This window comes from Hakea prostrata, chromosome 3 (assembly GCF_041222555.1).
Source record: "Hakea prostrata isolate BN-2017 chromosome 3, UWA_Hpros_2, whole genome shotgun sequence".
Taxonomy (NCBI): Eukaryota; Viridiplantae; Streptophyta; class Magnoliopsida; order Proteales; family Proteaceae; genus Hakea; species Hakea prostrata.
This window is the reverse complement of record NC_142602.1, coordinates 43,718,654-43,735,811: the sequence shown is the minus strand read 5'-3', so window position 1 is coordinate 43,735,811 and position 17,158 is coordinate 43,718,654. Positions and strand designations below refer to the sequence as shown.

Below are 17,158 nucleotides of genomic sequence, written 5' to 3'. Positions count from 1 at the left end.
AATCAAAGTAACAAAATTCTTGGGGAGAAATGCAATCACTGCCAACTACTTCAATTTTGATATCGAACGTAACTTCCAATCTTTGAGTGTCACAGGAATGGGGATCCGTTGTATGCTCAAGTATTCTAGTGTTCAATAAAAGAAGCATTAAGTCAAATTGCTTAGAAACCGCTTGTGGAGAGCGTTATACTTATAACTCAGTAGCATTTGGGATCGTATTCATTGGGTTGACTGCAGATTTTTTTTATTAGACGATGAAAAATAATAATGTTTGTTAGAAAATAAACTTTAATCAATCAAAACAACGCAATAACAAGAAGATAACAAGAAGAAGAAAAAAAAAAAGAAGAAGAGAAGAGAAGAAGAAAGAAGAAGAATTGATAGTCACATAAGTCTACGATTCTAGCTTTTTATTCCTAGAATCGCAGTCTCTTATTTATAGATATCAATAGTTTAGATTATAACTTGAGAAGCAAGCCAGCTTGCCCTCTAAAAAAGGAAATAAAAAGTACAACTTATGGACATAATTTTCTAGTAAAATCTGACTCCTAAAATCTTTCCAAAATAGAAAGTATTGAAAAAGGAAAGTTCTAAAATTAGTAACTAATAGAAAATAGAAATTATGCTTTCTTGAAACTACCAAAACTTGTGTAGCAAGATTCCTACATTAGAAAGAGTAGCATATCTAAAACGGAAACAAGGAATAATGGCATAACATTGTTCATATTACTGTTCATGTGTACAGTAACAGCTCAAACTTTAACACTCCCCCTCAAGCTGGAGTATACATAAGGAAAACTTTAGCTTGCACAATAAGAATAAACTTGAAAGGTAGCACCAATCTTGAATTGTGTAGCAATAGCAGACGTTGATAAACACTGAAAAAATTGCACCCAGGAGATAATCAACACCAACTTAAAAAAAACTTTAATTCTTCATGTCGAAAAAACCATCCAATAATAAGAACAATCAACAATGTTGAAGATGAACAAAGTCCACAAGTATAATAGGATCAAAGACACTATCCACATAATGCCGGTAGTAGGGAGAAATATCCACACTGAATCTTCAAAATTGCACTCCAAAGTTCATGTAAATGCTTCACAAGAAGGCAAGTAGTAGGTAAAGTATGGGTTGGTAAAAGCTAATATCCACATAATGCTGGTAGTAGGGAGAAATATCCACACTAAATCTTTAAAATTGCAATTCCAATGTTCATATAAATGCTTCGTAAGAAGGCAAGTAGTAGGTAAAGTATGGGTAGGTAAAAGGCAATATTGATTACTGTGGACCAAGTAGGTAGGTAAAAGATAGTATAGGTTACTATGGACCAAGTAAGTAAGGTAATATGGGTTACTACAGACCAAGTAGGTAGTAGGGGTTACTACGGACCAAGTAGTTAGGCAAATGACAATATAGGTAAAGGTAGGTAAGGATATTGTTGTAGAATGCCATAAGTTGAGGACAAAGATCTTTACAAATAATTTCCATCAGCACATCTTGAGTAGATATAGGATAAGTTACCATTCTCCCCCTCACGTGTAGCATTACACGTGGACAATTAATGATGACCAGTTACAAGCATCTTAAAGTAAGAGCACAAAAGAAACCCAAGAAGGAAAAGTGGTAGCCACAGAGCAGTGTATTATTCACCAATAAAGCTGATCAAGTAGCAGTAAATCGTCTCACAGGACAAAGTCTTGGTCACCAGGGGAAAAAAAATTCTAGACCACCATTAACCCTCAAATAGGGTAGGAGCAAATTAGATCAGGAGAAAATTATTGAACCAGCTTGGAATCTCAGAATTGCAGTAGTCGCTGTAGCAATCCACCATAATATTCAGCAGTGGCATTGACGATAATACTTAGAAATTGAGTAGAATCAAACCAACAAGACTGAAAATACCTCAGAAGAAGTGCAATAACAGTTGTTGCAGCAGCAGATAATATCCGATATGTTTACCGAAAAAAAAAAAAAGCCACTGTAAGTGAAAATTGGATTAAATTCATAGTTAATAAAAAATCATCCCAGAGGTCCTCGCCAGTGTAGTCTGATCTTCAAGAGAAAATAGACATCTTGCGCTGTACCTTGGACCATAGCAGAAAACTTCCGCTAGATTTGAAACTCTAATAGATCTCGATATGAAGGAAAAGTAGTCCTCTAGGTCTTTGTAGAAGTATTAGATAAAGAGAAGGATAAAATTGATTCTGAAATAAACAACGGAAGTAGTAGTAAAGCAAGACAGTAGCAGCAGAATTTTTTGGAACAGAAAAATTCAATGAAACAGGGGTACTAGTATACGACTTGCAGTAATACTTATAGCACAAACAATGGAAGACAATACTTAGGTCTTGCAATCCAAATTATGGGCATATCTTTGCAAGAATCAAGATGAATCCCATGACATCAGTATAGTGCAGATCGAACTTCAGATTTGCACAAAAAGCAGGGTAGTAACAGCCTCAGTTGAATCAAATAGGTAGATATATCTCTAGAAAGCCTGGGCCTTTTGTAGTATTAATACATAGATACTTGGTGCTTCAAAAGTCAAAGAAGAAGGACAGTCATTCACAATTACTACAACGAAGGTTGGGGCTGCCCTAGATAAGAAAAAGGAAAAAAGAAGGGGAAAAAAAAAAAAAAAAAACTGGCCAGCCAAGAGAGAGAAAACAATCCCTAGGCTGATTAAATTTGCTCTTATGCCATGTTAGAAAATAACCTTTAATCAATCAAAACAATGCAATAACAAGAAGAACTGAGAAGAAGGAAAAAGAAGAAGAGAAGAAAAATTGATAGGAATCACGTAAGTCTGTGATTCTAGCTTTTTACTCCAAGAATCGCAGCCTCTTATTTATAGATATCAATAGTCTAGATTACAACTTGAGAAGCAAGCCATCTTGCCCTCTAGAAAAGGAAATAAAAAGTACAATTTAAAAAAAGGGCGTACCCAGTGCCGAAGCTCCCACACTGTGGGGTCTGGGGAAGGGACTTTCTAGGCAGCCTTTACCCCTGGCTTGCAGAGAGGCTGATTCAAACCCGCGACCTCCAGGGCACAATGGAGAGACTCCACCATTGCGCCAGGCCCGCCCTTCTAATTCGTAAAACTAACTCGTAAAATCTGTTTAAATTAAAAAGTATTGAAAAAGGAAAGTTCTACAATTAGTAACTAATAGAAAATAGAAATTATGCTTTCTAGAAACTACCAAAACTTGTGTACCAAGATTCCTACATAAGATTAGCATATCTAAAAAGGAAACAAGGAATAATGGCATAATATTGTTCACATTACTGTTCACGTGAACAGTAACAACTCAAACTTCAACAATGTTAATATGCTCTAGTCAATACTTTAGCTTCTTGTGGCAACATTACAAATTAGAGATTAGAAGAATGGGCTTTTTCATACCGAAATTATACCATACCATGCCCTTTTTTTCGTACCGATTTTATACCAAAATCGGACCGTACCGTGTTTAAAATACCATTTTCATACCGTATACCATATAAATTATGTATGGTACGGTTTTGGTGTCCATTTTTGAATTCGGTACCATACCATACCAAATTATTGGTACTTTACCGAATTGACACCCTTATGCTTAGGTGCTAATTATATTGACAATGTATCCAATGCAAGCTTAATGGATATAATCATATCTCCATATACGTCTACAACATGATTTTGTAGATCTTTATCCAGTACTATGCCTTTTCTACTACTATTACTTTTGGCTTTTGTATACCTTCGTATACCAAAGTTTACAGTTGTCTTAACTTGTTCCATCTAGTGTCTTGAAGACATGCTATGTTAATCCTTCTACCCCTTATAACATTTATCAATTTTAGACTTTATTCTTTAATGATCTAATGTTACAACATGCTAATCTAATCTTAACACATTTAGACTTGCTTCTTTACTTGGATTCATCCACTGTGTGAACCATCGCCTACTTGCCAAGTGGCCACATCAGTTTCAAGGGGGCACATGATAACTCTTGCTCATTTTTATTACACCCGGGTCATAGTGTAGTGTACTTGGAGGGGTGTACCCTATATAATGTTGCTAGTATAAGTTCTGGAATCCATGTCACATGGGTTTGGTTCGAGTTTTCCGGTGTCAGCTATTGGCCTGATGCATCAACCCTCATTCTTTACCTTGGCTGGGGAATGGTGGAAAATGCTAGCAGAGTTCCACGATGTGCACAACACAGGATCAATAAATGAGGTTTTCTCTATATCTGTTTGATTATGAGAAGTTACGAGTAGGCAAATCATTAGTTGACCCATAAAATAGAGTTATCTGCTACATGCCTCCCCATTAGTTGATATTTGGCCAAGATGCAGCAACGACTGGTATTGACATTTCCTGGGAGTGAGCCTTTTACAATTAATAAAAATTTATGCATGTTGAAGTATTCAGTTAACTTGGTTTGTAGGTTTTGACTTTTGAGTTTAATCTGAAGAAAGTACCATGAGCTACTATCTGCATTTGTCTGCTTGTTTGATGTGTTTTGTAAAATATTATGTATTTCAAGCCACAAATGCAAATAGGTTTTGTTTCTTCTCTCCTAATGCAAAAACTTTCACTATTGGAGATATATTTATGACATCGATTACGTGCTGCATCCTTTTGAACTTATTGATGATTTTTGCTAGTGAAGGTTGAGGATGTCATTTTAAAATTCAAAGTCTTGCATGAGAAGTTTGAAGTGGCCCCTTCATCCAAATCATATGAAATGCTTATTGTGTACTGCTGCGATTCACTCAAGGTATGGTTGAGCTGAGTATATCAGGGTTCACTAAACTAATGTTAGTGAAACTTTTTCCACTCCCTCTCCCTCATTTAGTGGAAGTGTAAAATCCATTAGCTGTAACGATGATATCATGTAGAACAATCTCTCTTTCTCCTTCATCCACATGATTTAGTTGCTGGAAGATTAGGTTTTCCCCTTTTTTTCTTTTTTTCCTGGTGGTGGGTGATTGTAGACATGTTTTTCTGTTGCAGGTGCATGCAGCCCTTGAATTAGTGGATCAAATGCTTAAATTGGGTTTGACTCTATCTATTGAAATTTTTAATTGCATCTTACATGCAAGTGGGGAGAGCTGTGAGCTTGAACTGGTATTCAATTTGTTTTACATCTATTCATTTATTTTCTCGTACATGACTGACTCTGGCTTCTTATCAACCATCATGGGGATTTATGCCTTTAACCGTATCTGCTATTGATAAAATACCATTCATTAACTATATTTCTATTCTTAATGAGCAGGATCTTGGAGTGTTAAATTTTGCTTTATGCCAATGCCAAAAACTCTAAAAAGATGAACTCAAAGTATCAACATGCAATTCACATCAGCAGATACGTCCTGTTCGTGGTTTTGTGTGGATCCTTAAGTATTATAATCTGAATCTGTAGTGCAGATAGAAGTTTCAGATCTGTAATAGTGAATCGGATCTAGTTTATAAAAAGTTAGGGTGCTGATGTATTGTGGAAGAGATGATGAATAAAAGGGGCTGGGTTTAAGGGCTGTTAAGGCTGTTTAAAGGAATGGAAGACGAAAGGTTAAGTTTCAGTTGCAGGTTCAATAGAGATGGATTGGATTTTGAAGAATATATGAAGAATGAGTAGCTTGTAGTGTTAAGAATGAAGATAGAAAAGAGATGGGGAAATGAGCAGGAGTATCATGAGAGAGGAGAAATAGATGAGATTGGGACAGGGAGAGAACAAAGTAAGATGTTGAGGAGAGGAGAAAGGGACTGCTTCAACGCAGGTCTGGCCACTGCAGCTCCAACAATTGTTTCATTCAATAATTCAGTTCAACATGTTACAGCAGGTTGGATACATGGAACTGGAGAAGAGTGACCCCTGGACTTAGGCAACACTAATGATTAGAACACTATTCAACAACTGCCTACTGTATTCACCCCCCCCCCCCCAAAAAAAAAAAAAAAAAAAAATCTGCGAGTGCAGTTGGTGAGCTGTGCTGTTCATAAAGCCCATTCTCCCTAGGAGATCTCAAGTTTGTTCCTCCTTGCTGTTGCCTACTCTTTCTGTCCCAACCCATCTTTAAGGGTGAAAATGAAAAACGAAGAGGAAAAGGAAAAAAAAGAAAGAGAAAGAGTAAATCACTATTCTAAAGTAATTGTTTACCTAGAAACCAGCTCCCTTTAAACTTAAATGTCAAGGCCTAGCTCTTGAACCATATAAAGGTACAACACTGAAAAAAGATTACATTAATACAAAATGACAAAAGAAGGAAAAAAATCTAGATTCTTTCCATTTATTATTCTAGAGAATTTTAGGGGCCTTGTGAGTCCTGTTTCAGTCAACAATGCAATGGGCGGTGAGTGAACCTTGCCAACATAGAGGCCATGTAGGGGTTGGCTGGGGCTCTCTGGGCTTATCCGTGGTTTGCAGTCTTGGGTCAAAAATTCCTTATATCAATCTGTATCTGTTATTGTAAAGGCCAGTAAGAGATCAAGCCAATTCTTGCCCTGGGTAAATAAGAAATCACATTAATGGCTGCATATAAGCTGCAACAGTTTAAGTCAGTGTCATATTGTTCATCAAGTACTGAAAGCACACAGTGTCGCTGGCTACAGCCTACAGGTTGATCTCAGGGAGGAGAGTTCTATGGAATATTAGTCTGAACCAACTAATAATAAGTACGAACCTAAGAAATTGCTACTTCTCATTGATTTTTTATGCCAAATGGTTCACTCATTGTGCTTATCAGGCTTAAATAAGGAGTATGCAAAAACCCAGGTCAGAAAACAGTCAAAAGTAGCGCCCAAACCAGGGACCAAATTTTCCATGGAAAATTCATTGGTTTTGACCCATCTTGCCGAGATTTCGGCCATATCTCAGTTCTGGATTTACATTTATATCGGTAGATTGGCTTATTGGTTTGTAGGGTAGCAGTAGGTCAGGTTGGGATAGGTAAAACATGCAACCCTAATCCTTGTCATGGCCATAATCACGAAACAGTAAAATAATCCAAATATAAATGGGAAATCAAATAACTAATCAATTGAATAGGAATGAGAATAAAACCCAGAATTGCAATGAAACTTAAATTGATATCTAACCAGACAGTTGGAATTTTATGACAATAATATGGCTGAATGATGATTCTTGGGAATAAGATTCCACCATGAACTTTGGTTGAGGTCATGAATAAGGCACAAATTAGTGCATGAAATAATGTTTTAGGTCTATACGTGATGTGGAAAATTATTCTAAAATGTCTTGTGGGTTGAATAGCTTACATTGCACATGTAAGATGAATGAACCGAAGTATGTGGAGGGAGACAAACTCTGCCTGTTCATATTCAAAATCAGCAGCCATGTCGACAGCGTGTTCTTCAATCATATCTCCAGCTGGTGTTACTACTTTTGGTGTGTCTTTGCAAAGTCTCCACAATACTGTCTTCAGCCTTGGTTGCTTTGATCACCTTTTCTTTGACCTCTTAAATAATCTCTTCCAGCTGTAGGACAGGGCATTGTTGTGGTTACAATTATTACCTCTTTCTCTTCCACCATTTCAGCCTTGCTCTCTTCAATACTCTTTCCCAACTAGTTGAGGACAAGGGCAGCAGCTCTTCCATGGGCTGTTTGGGTTTGATTTACTGTTGAGGAATGTTGTTGCCCATAGGTTTTTCTTTTACATGGACATTTTTTGTTTTTTTTTTTTAGGGGGGGGGGGGGGGGCTGAATGGCATGCAACACAACATAGAAAATAGAAATCTAAGGAGAAACAAATATAAGCCAGACATGAATCCAAAAAAAAAAAAAAAAATATAAGCAAGAGGGAAAGAGAAATACTGCATGTGGATACTTTTTGTAATTGAAATTTGTACCAAAGGTAGAGGTACAAGGATACTTGTAATTCTGAATAAAAGATTGACCATGTCTCTCTGACACAAGTCAGGAATTCTCAGACTATCCAACAATACTTTTGTCTTGATTAGATTTGACACTATTCTCTGAGATCAAGATTTTTGTAAAGGTACTCTTGCCTAGTTCAAGATTGTTGTAAACGTTCTTGTGTCCCCAGCTACCGTACAGAAAGGGACTCACTAGTGGAATCTCTATAAGGTTAGAGAGGAATGGACAATAGAATCAGTTGAGTCAAACCGCTATAAAATTCTTGGGTGCCTCGTCTTGTGTTATATTAATTATTTATTATAAGGCATTCTCCAGTAGTTCAACCTATTGAACACCCCCCCTCCTCTAGGTTCAATAAAAATAAAAGAAATGAGGGACTCTGTGTGATAAAAAAAAGAAAAATGAAAGAAATGAAAACAATGAATAATAACAGAAACAATGTGTGATATTTGAGTGAGGTGGGAAGAGAGAAAATGAAGGAGGGATTAGGAAAGGGAAACTGGTGGTTTAGATTTAGGTTTTTTTTTTTTTTTTTCTTTATTTTTATTGTTTTTGTTTTATTTTAATTTCTGTTGCTGTTTTTTTATTTTTTTCTCTTCCTTTCTTGCATCAATCCCCTTGGCCGATTTAGGTCATCTTCTAGTTTGATTTGAAATTGTTCTTTGCCTTTAGTCCTTTAATGAAAGTCTCCCCCACCCCTCCCCTCCATTGCCATACATCCCATCCTTCCCAAATCTTGCGGCTACCCTCCCCTCCCTCCACCTTCTCTTTTTCCCCTTGATCTTGCGGCAGCTGAAAGAAAAGAGGAAAAGAAAGGAGGAAGAAAGAGGAGGCACGATCAAGATTCTTGAAGGAATTTGCAATAACCTTTTCCCTAACTGCAAGCTTCCCTATCCTCTTTTCCGTAACTGTTAAACCCTTTTCCCATCCCATCCGATAAGTTGAATTGTCTTCCCTCCAAAGTTTTCCCCCATTTGGGTTCACCTAAAACCGGAATTTACCTAAATTCACTAGCCCATCTTAAGTTTGTTAAAACCCTGAACCTCCCCTAACCTCCCATAACCAGGGTACCAAATTCTCCAGCCCTTCCTAGGTTTTGTTAATCGAAACTTAGCCGAAATTTCTCTCTAAAACTATCCCATAAGATTTTTTTTTTCCAATCATCCCATAACCCAAAATTTTCCCTTTCTTTACCCAAAACCAACCCATAAATAAAACCCTGACCTTTTGATAGCCCATTTATTAGCTGGTTCTATTTAACAGAGGATCCTGGAGACTGGCCACGAACCTTGATTACATCACCTTCATCTCATGTGAGTCAATTCCATGGTTAATCTGGCATCTAGATTGCATCAATCAGTCCTAAGGCCCTTAATTATGCACAAAATCCTGCAGACTGCAAATATTAGAAAAAAACATAATTCGCATGATGTAATCACAGTTAATCATAAATATAGAATTGAACTAAACAAATAAATGTACTAAATGTATAATATTATTAGCTTATCACGTATAGTATCTACTCTAGTGAAATTTAGGCATGAAGAAGTACCTTGAATATTTATGACATGCTATATTTCTCAATTTTTGCTAATGAATAATTATGTACAGAATGATTTCTTTAAGAACTTGTCACAATTATTTTCTGCCTTTTTTTCTTTTGTAAAGATGAAGATGAAGCTGTTTAGCATTGGCTTGATTTTTCTTTTAACCCTTTTCGTATCTTTCAGGAATTTTACAATCATTTCAATTTGCTGTCTTCTTCTTTTGTCAAGGAAAACTAACTCAAAAGCTAATGTCTATTGTGTAATGTGCTTGATGGATCCCTATTGTGCACGCCAATTGTCATTTCTCCAATCTGCTCCGTTATTCATTGTTAGTGAAATACGTCTTTGAATGTGGAAATACTGTCCTGATTGTACTCCTGCCATTATATATTTGAAGGTACATTCTATCTATTCAATGATACGTGACCACAACTTGAATCCAAATACCGAGACCTTTAGGATGATGATAAATCTGTGTGCAAAAATGAAAGATGTAAGTTTCTTTCTTAATTTTCTGAAAATTTTTAGTTGTCATAAATAGTAAAGTTCCTTGTATTTGTTTGGTAGTGTTTTTATTTTACAAATAATGCATTTTAAAAGTGTAGTACGACGCATTTCTTTTACACATTTACTGCTAACCTATTTGTCAAGAACAAATGGTGGAGCAGTTAATGCATCTTTTTTTTCTTCTTTCCCTGTGGCAGTTTCAAGGTGCATATAAGATGCTAGCAGATTTAGAAGGTTTAAAATTGGAGCATACATCACATATGTACAACTCGATAATGGCAGGATACTTTAGAGAGGTTTGTAATTGCCTTCACTTTCTTCAGATGCTGGTGCCATTTTAATATTATCATTGTTAAATTCTTTAGCTCTGATTTCTAACATATTAATAGTAGCATTATTGGTATTGTTTTTTGGTGCACTTAAATTAGCAATCCTAATGAATATTCTGAGAGCCTAACTTTTGTTAAAGAGATAGAGTCATCCTTTATTACAAAATAGTGTCCTAGGGACAGTTTTACAGATATACCCAAAATTACAACACTCCCCCTGAAGTTGGTGCATAGATATTGATCATGCCCAACTTGCTAACAGTGGGACAAACAACTTTAGTTAGTAAATAAATCAGTCCGCTGACTCCTTGAAGAAACACAAGATATATGCTAATAAAACCACATTGAATCTTTTCATTGAAGAAGTGTTGGTCAATCTCGACTTGCTTGGTTCTTTCATGATAAATTGGATTGTGAGCAGTGCTGATTGCTAACTTACTATCTTAATATAGCTGCGTGGGTACCTTTGCATCTACGGAATACTGAAGCAACCCCTTCAATTATAGTAAATCGCATATACCATGAGCCATTTCTCTAAATTATTGATGCATTATGACAACCCAAAAAAAAAATGAATGTGGTTGAGGAATTATTAATAGTATCCATGTAGAAGCAACACTAGCACTAAAAGTTGGTACAGATGAAGATAACTCAAGCCTAGCTATGAACTGACATTGGTGCTAGAGCTCATTTGAGGAGAGAGGTGTACTAGGATGGTTGTCAATAATGGCTTGATTGGTAGCAGCTTTGATGTAGCCAGAGTTGGGCCCCAAAAATTGGGCCCAAAAACTAGATCCAACAAGGCACTCAAAGCTGGCCAAATACCCCAGGGGTATTTTGGTCATTTTTCCAAGCCCCCCCTTTGGGACCAAATATGGATTTTGATAGAATCCCCTTGATCCAAGGATCAATGATCTACTTCTAGTTTTCTGTTTGAGTCAGTAGTTTTATAGTTATAGTCCGTTTAAAGTTGTGTCGAGTGACTTAGTTGTGGAGGTGTATTAGGAGGGTTGTCAATAATGGCTTGATTGGTAGCAGCTTTGATGTAGCCAGAGTTGGGCCCCAAAAATTGGGCCCAAAAACTAGCTCCAACAAGGCACTCAAAGCTGGCCAAATACTCCAGGGGTATTTTGGTCATTTTTCCAAGCCCCCCCTTGGGACCAAATATGGATTTTGATAGAATTCCCCTTGATCCAAGGATCAGCAATCTACTTCTAGTTTTCTGTTTGAGTCAGTAGTTTTATAGTTATAGTTCGTTTAAAGTTGTGTTGAGTGATTTAGTTGTGGAGGTGTACTAGGATGGTTGTCAATAATGGCTTGATTGGTAGCAGCTTTGATGTAGCCAGGGTTGGGCCCCAAAAATTGGGCCCAAAACCTAGATCCAACAAGGCACTCAAAGCTGGCCAAATATCCCAGGGGTATTTTGGTCATTTTTCCAAGCCCCCCCTTTGGGACCAAATATGGATCTTGATAGAATCCCCTCAATCCAAGGATCAGGGATCTACTTCTAGTTTTCTGTTTGAGTCAGTAGTTTTATAGTTATAGTCCTTTTAAAGTTGTGTTGAGTGACTTAGTTGTGGATAAGTTTCCTTATCTAGAGAGGATCTTATCTTTTGGAGTTTGTTTTCATTTTGAAGTTGTTCAGTGTCCTAACAAGATTCCAATCTAAGGGTTGTGGTCTTATAGTAATTTGATTCCTTTTTGGGGTGGTAATCTAGTGTTGGGATCCTCATCTACTAAGGATTCCCAACCCAAGTCAAATCATATTTGCAAGAAATTGCTCTAGTCAGAAAAATGTCCTAAGAACCTGTAAAAAGAGTGACTTTCTCATGTAGAAGATGATACAACGAAAAGGGTAGCTGAAAATTAAAAAAGCAGCCATTTTGGATTTCTTTTGTAGATAAGGTAATGAATCAAAAGTAAATATTTAAATTGACAATAAAAAATGATGATGAATTTGGCTACATCTAATGAATCACTTCAAAAAAATACTGAGCCCAGATTGCTAACTTCTGTGATAAAATATAGAGCAAACATAGAATGTGAATATAGGTAGCATGTAAACAACATTTAATGTTCTTAATTGCTTGTGCATACCTAGTCTCCAGTGCTTCAAACAAATATGAATTGAAAAATTACACCCTGACAGTCATTACTCCTTGATGCACCCACAGCAAGTAACAAACATTTGCAGTCAAGAGATCGACATTCAGTCATCATGCATTCTGAAATTAAAACACGTTTTTTTTCTATTTTATTTTTCCAGAGGGGGAAGGGTGATCGACTTTTCTGTGGTGGTCAAGCAACAGAATCAAGTTGGAGGATTGTTTAATTGGGATTTTATAATAAAGACAACTCAAACGGAAACCCATCATCATATAAATGCATGGAACAAGCCAAGCAACACATAAAAGCATAAATTGCTGGAGGATTAGAAGGTTTTCTTCAATCCGTGGAGACTCCTGCATTTCTTTTTGTCATCGAGATGCTAATGTATGGCACAAAGCTTCGCACCTTTTAGGCAATTTTAGAAAAAAGAAATATCATTGATGTGCCTTGTAGTCTGATTTTGCTTATCAAGCCGCTGGTCAGGAAGTGCTACAAATTCATCATCCTTAGAGGCTGCGGCCATCTCCATGTTCAGAAGGAGGCAAAGAAACAAAGATGGAGAAGAAGAGATGATGCATAATGTCAACACTTTCAAGTTTCCACACTGCCAAACCCAGTCAATAAACAAGCACTTAATTTCCACACTGTCTCCCTTTTTGGTGTTTTGTTTGTCCCTTTCGTTGATTTTTTTTTATTTTTAAAGGAAGGATCTAGTTTTAGACGAGCACTACATAGGGGTGTGCTTGTTATTTTGGTCTAATGGAAAGATGTAACGTTGAGGAGTATAATGTAGAGGGTGTACCTTTTGAGTAGGGGTATTTAGGTCTGGTGAAAGAGTATACCATAACTAAACTAAGTTTGTACTTTTGTATAGTAGTATGACATGAATCATTCTAGTTTAAGGTATGGTAGAGTGGTCCACCTTCCAAGGTTGAGTCCTAGTGTGAGTTCATACATGAAGGCTATAGATAAAGCCTCTGTAGCTTGTAAAAGACAAATTGGTTGAATAATAAAAATTGAGATTTGAAGGCGCAGCTGAGGAGTCGTGTATTTTCCCTGGAAGGGAGGACTTGTGGCTGCTGTGAGATTGAAATTTCTGCAGACTTCTGAAGTGTTAAAGCTAAAGCTCCATTTCATCTTCAAATACAACCAAGCCCCACCTCCAGCCCCTACCATCTCCTTCTTCCATCTCAGCCCCTATCCACAATCCCCTAACCCGAAGTTCTGCAATTCAAGCCCCATCATCATCGCACTTCATCTCTCTCACCCTTCTATCCCCTGCGGCAACCCCTCCCTCACCTCCCTACCCCATTCTCTCCATTCCCTTCCATTCGCCTGCCCATCTCTCTTCTATTTCTTCTTCCTCTCTCCTTGTGTCAGCTATTAAATTTCCAGATTTCTTAAAACCAGATTTTCCCAACCTTAAACCCCTAGATCTCCCAGACCTTTGACTCAATACCTACCCACTTAGGTACCCTTTCCCTACCTTTGATCCGCATCTTAGCCCTTCCTCCTTTCGCTAACCCTAGTAAATCCTAATTTCCCTTTTCTCTTAAAACCCTAGAAACCCTAATCTTAGTTTTCCATCATACTTTACAAACCCCTCATTCCAACCCCATCCCACTTTAGGATCATCTTCCCTCCCCCTACTCTATCTTCAACTCCAATCTTAACCCTAGCTTCCCCTTTAGAAACCCTAGAAATTGAGAAAATCCTAATTGTACTGATCATTAAGGAAGCAGAAATCAGATTTGATTTCATCAAAACCTGACCGTAAACCTGCTGGCCAAATCCTTTTCTTCTTCTTCATCAACCTTAACTCCCCCTATATCTCTAGAAACTCTAGCCGTGGGGTTTAGAAGCTTAAATCCCTTAGCTGCAGGGTGTATCTAACCCTGAAACAGCTGCTGTATACCACTGAATTCCCTAGAAGACCTAATTGCTGGGTATTTAAAGCCCTATTTTACTGCTGGATTCAACCGAAGAATCCTGAAGACAGGCCCTCACTTTGGGGTTTACATCATCTCTTCCCTAGGAAGTGATAGAAACCCTATACCATGGGGTTTAGAAGCTTAAATCCCTTAGCTGCAGGGTGTATCTAACCCTGAAACAGCTGCTGTATACCAAGACCTAATTGCTGGGTGTTTAAAGCCCTATTTTACTGCTGGATTCAACCAAAGGATTCTGAAGACAGGCCCTCAATTTGGGGGTTACATCATCTCCTCCCAAGGAAGTGATCAAAAGGCAGTTCTTCCATTTTGAGATTTCAGAGTCTAAGAGCCCAGATGGACAAAGTCCAACAGCACTATTGCTATCTGCACTATCGCTATCTTGTTAAGGGAGGGTTGGACCTGAACAGGGGACTTCAGGTTGTGACAAGCCAGGATCAGGGGGAGAAGAAGGATGGCTTTTGGGGAGAGAAAAGGCAGAGAGGAGGAACTGAAGGGATGACTCGTCTAAGAAAGGAAGATCAGACATGACGAAGGACTACATTAGGCATGCGTCTCAAAAGGCCTTGGTTGCTTCCACAGACTGTTAAGTTGACCATATGGAAGTGATTTTTCCTGGACGTGTATCTTCCTTGTGTCCTTGTCTACTTGCTGTCTTGTATTATGGACTTGCATTTTTTTCTTTCTCCCTTATGATATATGCTGCAAATCAACAGATAGGGTGGGTGGGGGTGGGGGGAAATCTATTTATTGGGATATTTTTGCATGTCGTATTAGTTATAGTATTCACTTGTCATATGGTTTCTGGTCTTTTTCTCTTTTTATTTTAATTGAATTGCTATGGTTAATATATGATTTATTGTACATTCCAGAAAAACATCAGTGGAGGGTTGATGGTTTTCAAGCAAATGGAACGTGCAGGTGTTAAACCAGATTCACAGACTTTTAGTCTTTTAATTGGATTTTGTGAAACTGAAGAAGACATTAAAAAGGTACTCTATTGATGACTTTGAGGTTGCCAGAGTATTGATCATTGTTGTCCATATAAAAATTTCTGCTTGCATATTGTTGTCCCAAAATATTTTCATGCATCTTTGATGCAGGACCTTTGCTCAAGAAGAATATAAAGGGGGGGGGGGCTTTGGTCATCATTTTCCCTGAAATGAAAGAAGTTCTGCTTATTTTGACCATTGTGCTACCTGCAGTAACTTTATGAGGTTGTCTTATTCTAAAAGAAATTTTCTTCATGTGAATTTATTGTAGTTGGGACTTCTGTTTCCTGGTTAATTAATGTAGTGTGCCTCGTCTGTAGTTTATGTCCAGGGAACTCTCTCTCAAGGTAGTCTTTAGGGATTCAAGTTTTCAGGCTTATAGACAGAAACTGTACTTCCATTAAGGGGTTGTATGGCAATGATTCTGTGCCAATTTGGGCAAATTGGCACACAATCAGTTTTTTATGCTTCTGTGCCCATTTGAGCAAATTGGGTGCTGAAATCTTTTATGGTTTTGCACAATATGTGCATATTTCTCTAGTAAAATGGGCATATAATCTTGTATGGTATGGATAAATTGGGCACATTTTTTTTTTTAAATAAAACATTTAAAAAAAAAGGCTAAACAAATTTACTTTAACTTCATCCCACAATAATATATATTAACATATTAATAGGGGGTGGTATATATATATCCCCATACCATTTCGAAGAAAGAGTGGGTCCCCTATCCCAATAGCACCTGCTATTGGATAATCAATCTCTCTTGCCACGGCTGTAAGAACAGAAGAACCGTACTGTCCAACCCCTTTTGATCGGAGAGAAGCTGCAAATGCTATCAGTGGTTCTTCCTTCCCATCTATAAAAGTAGCTTGTCCATCTCTAATAGGACTGGACTAAGTTCGGGCTGATCAGAGTCTTGTTTCAATGAGTTTTGGCCCATCCACCTCTAAGAGTTTCCAGCTATAGTCACTGCCATGCCCCCCCCCGGTCTTGAGATCAGATGCCCTTGCTCGACTGCTCGACTAGTGCATCGCCTTCCTAGCATCTTTTTTTATAATTTAACATGATGAGTAGTCCTTTCTTTACTCCTCGAGCTTTGCATTTGTATATATTTTCACAATAAAATTATAAACCAAGAATAGAATTTACCTACTATTGTAGTTAAAGAAGTAATGTACAAAATAAAAGAAGTTTAATAGTAATTCATAAAACAGTGTACTGTGTACCTCCTATTGTAGTTAAAGAGGAAAATTAACAACATGAATCCTGATTGGATTGAACCATCATTCCCTAGAAAGTTTCTAGGTGCTCTTCCATTTGAGCTAAGAATTTTTTGACAAAAACACATGGTAGATTTTTAAGAACCCACAAATCGAATGCAAAACTAATATTATTTAATTGATAGAATAACGAAGAACAATCATAAACTGGTTACAATGGTACTAGTCACCCCCACAACACACTGCTTCCCACAGCCTACGGCTTCCCAAACACTCATAAAAATAATTCCCCCTACTACTCACATCTTACCCCTATTTATAATCCCAAATCAACCCTAATCTCCCCTCTCTCTCCTCAATGTAGCATAATACTGCAATCCTATGGCCTTGTCATTACCGGCCCCTCAAAAATCACCTTGTCCTCAACGTGATGGAAAATTGGAATCTTGGTCTTCACGTGCTTGCCACACAACCATACTAGTTCGACATTTTTCACAACACACCTCCTTGGAATCCAACAGATTGAATATCCACATAACTCCAAGCAACCCAAATGAAGAAAAACCTTGGAAACTTCAGCTGAGTTAACGGGTACACCAGGAATAGCCAGTGG

General features: G+C 37.5%; 1 protein-coding gene across 7 annotated transcripts in view; it reads left to right on the top strand.

Annotated features, from left to right (window-relative positions):
- Positions 1–17,158, top strand: part of LOC149022325 (Tetratricopeptide repeat (TPR)-like superfamily protein) — a 74,644-nt gene that overhangs the window by 27,962 nt on the left and 29,524 nt on the right. For all 7 annotated transcript variants that reach the window (XM_089150446.1, XM_089150447.1, XM_089150448.1 and 4 more), the window contains 5 exons: positions 4,662–4,769; positions 5,006–5,119; positions 9,834–9,929; positions 10,141–10,239; positions 15,203–15,322. In XM_089150446.1, coding sequence (XP_089006572.1) covers positions 4,662–4,769; positions 5,006–5,119; positions 9,834–9,929; positions 10,141–10,239; positions 15,203–15,322 — 537 coding nt within the window. The remainder of the gene's footprint in view (positions 1–4,661; positions 4,770–5,005; positions 5,120–9,833; positions 9,930–10,140; positions 10,240–15,202; positions 15,323–17,158) is intronic.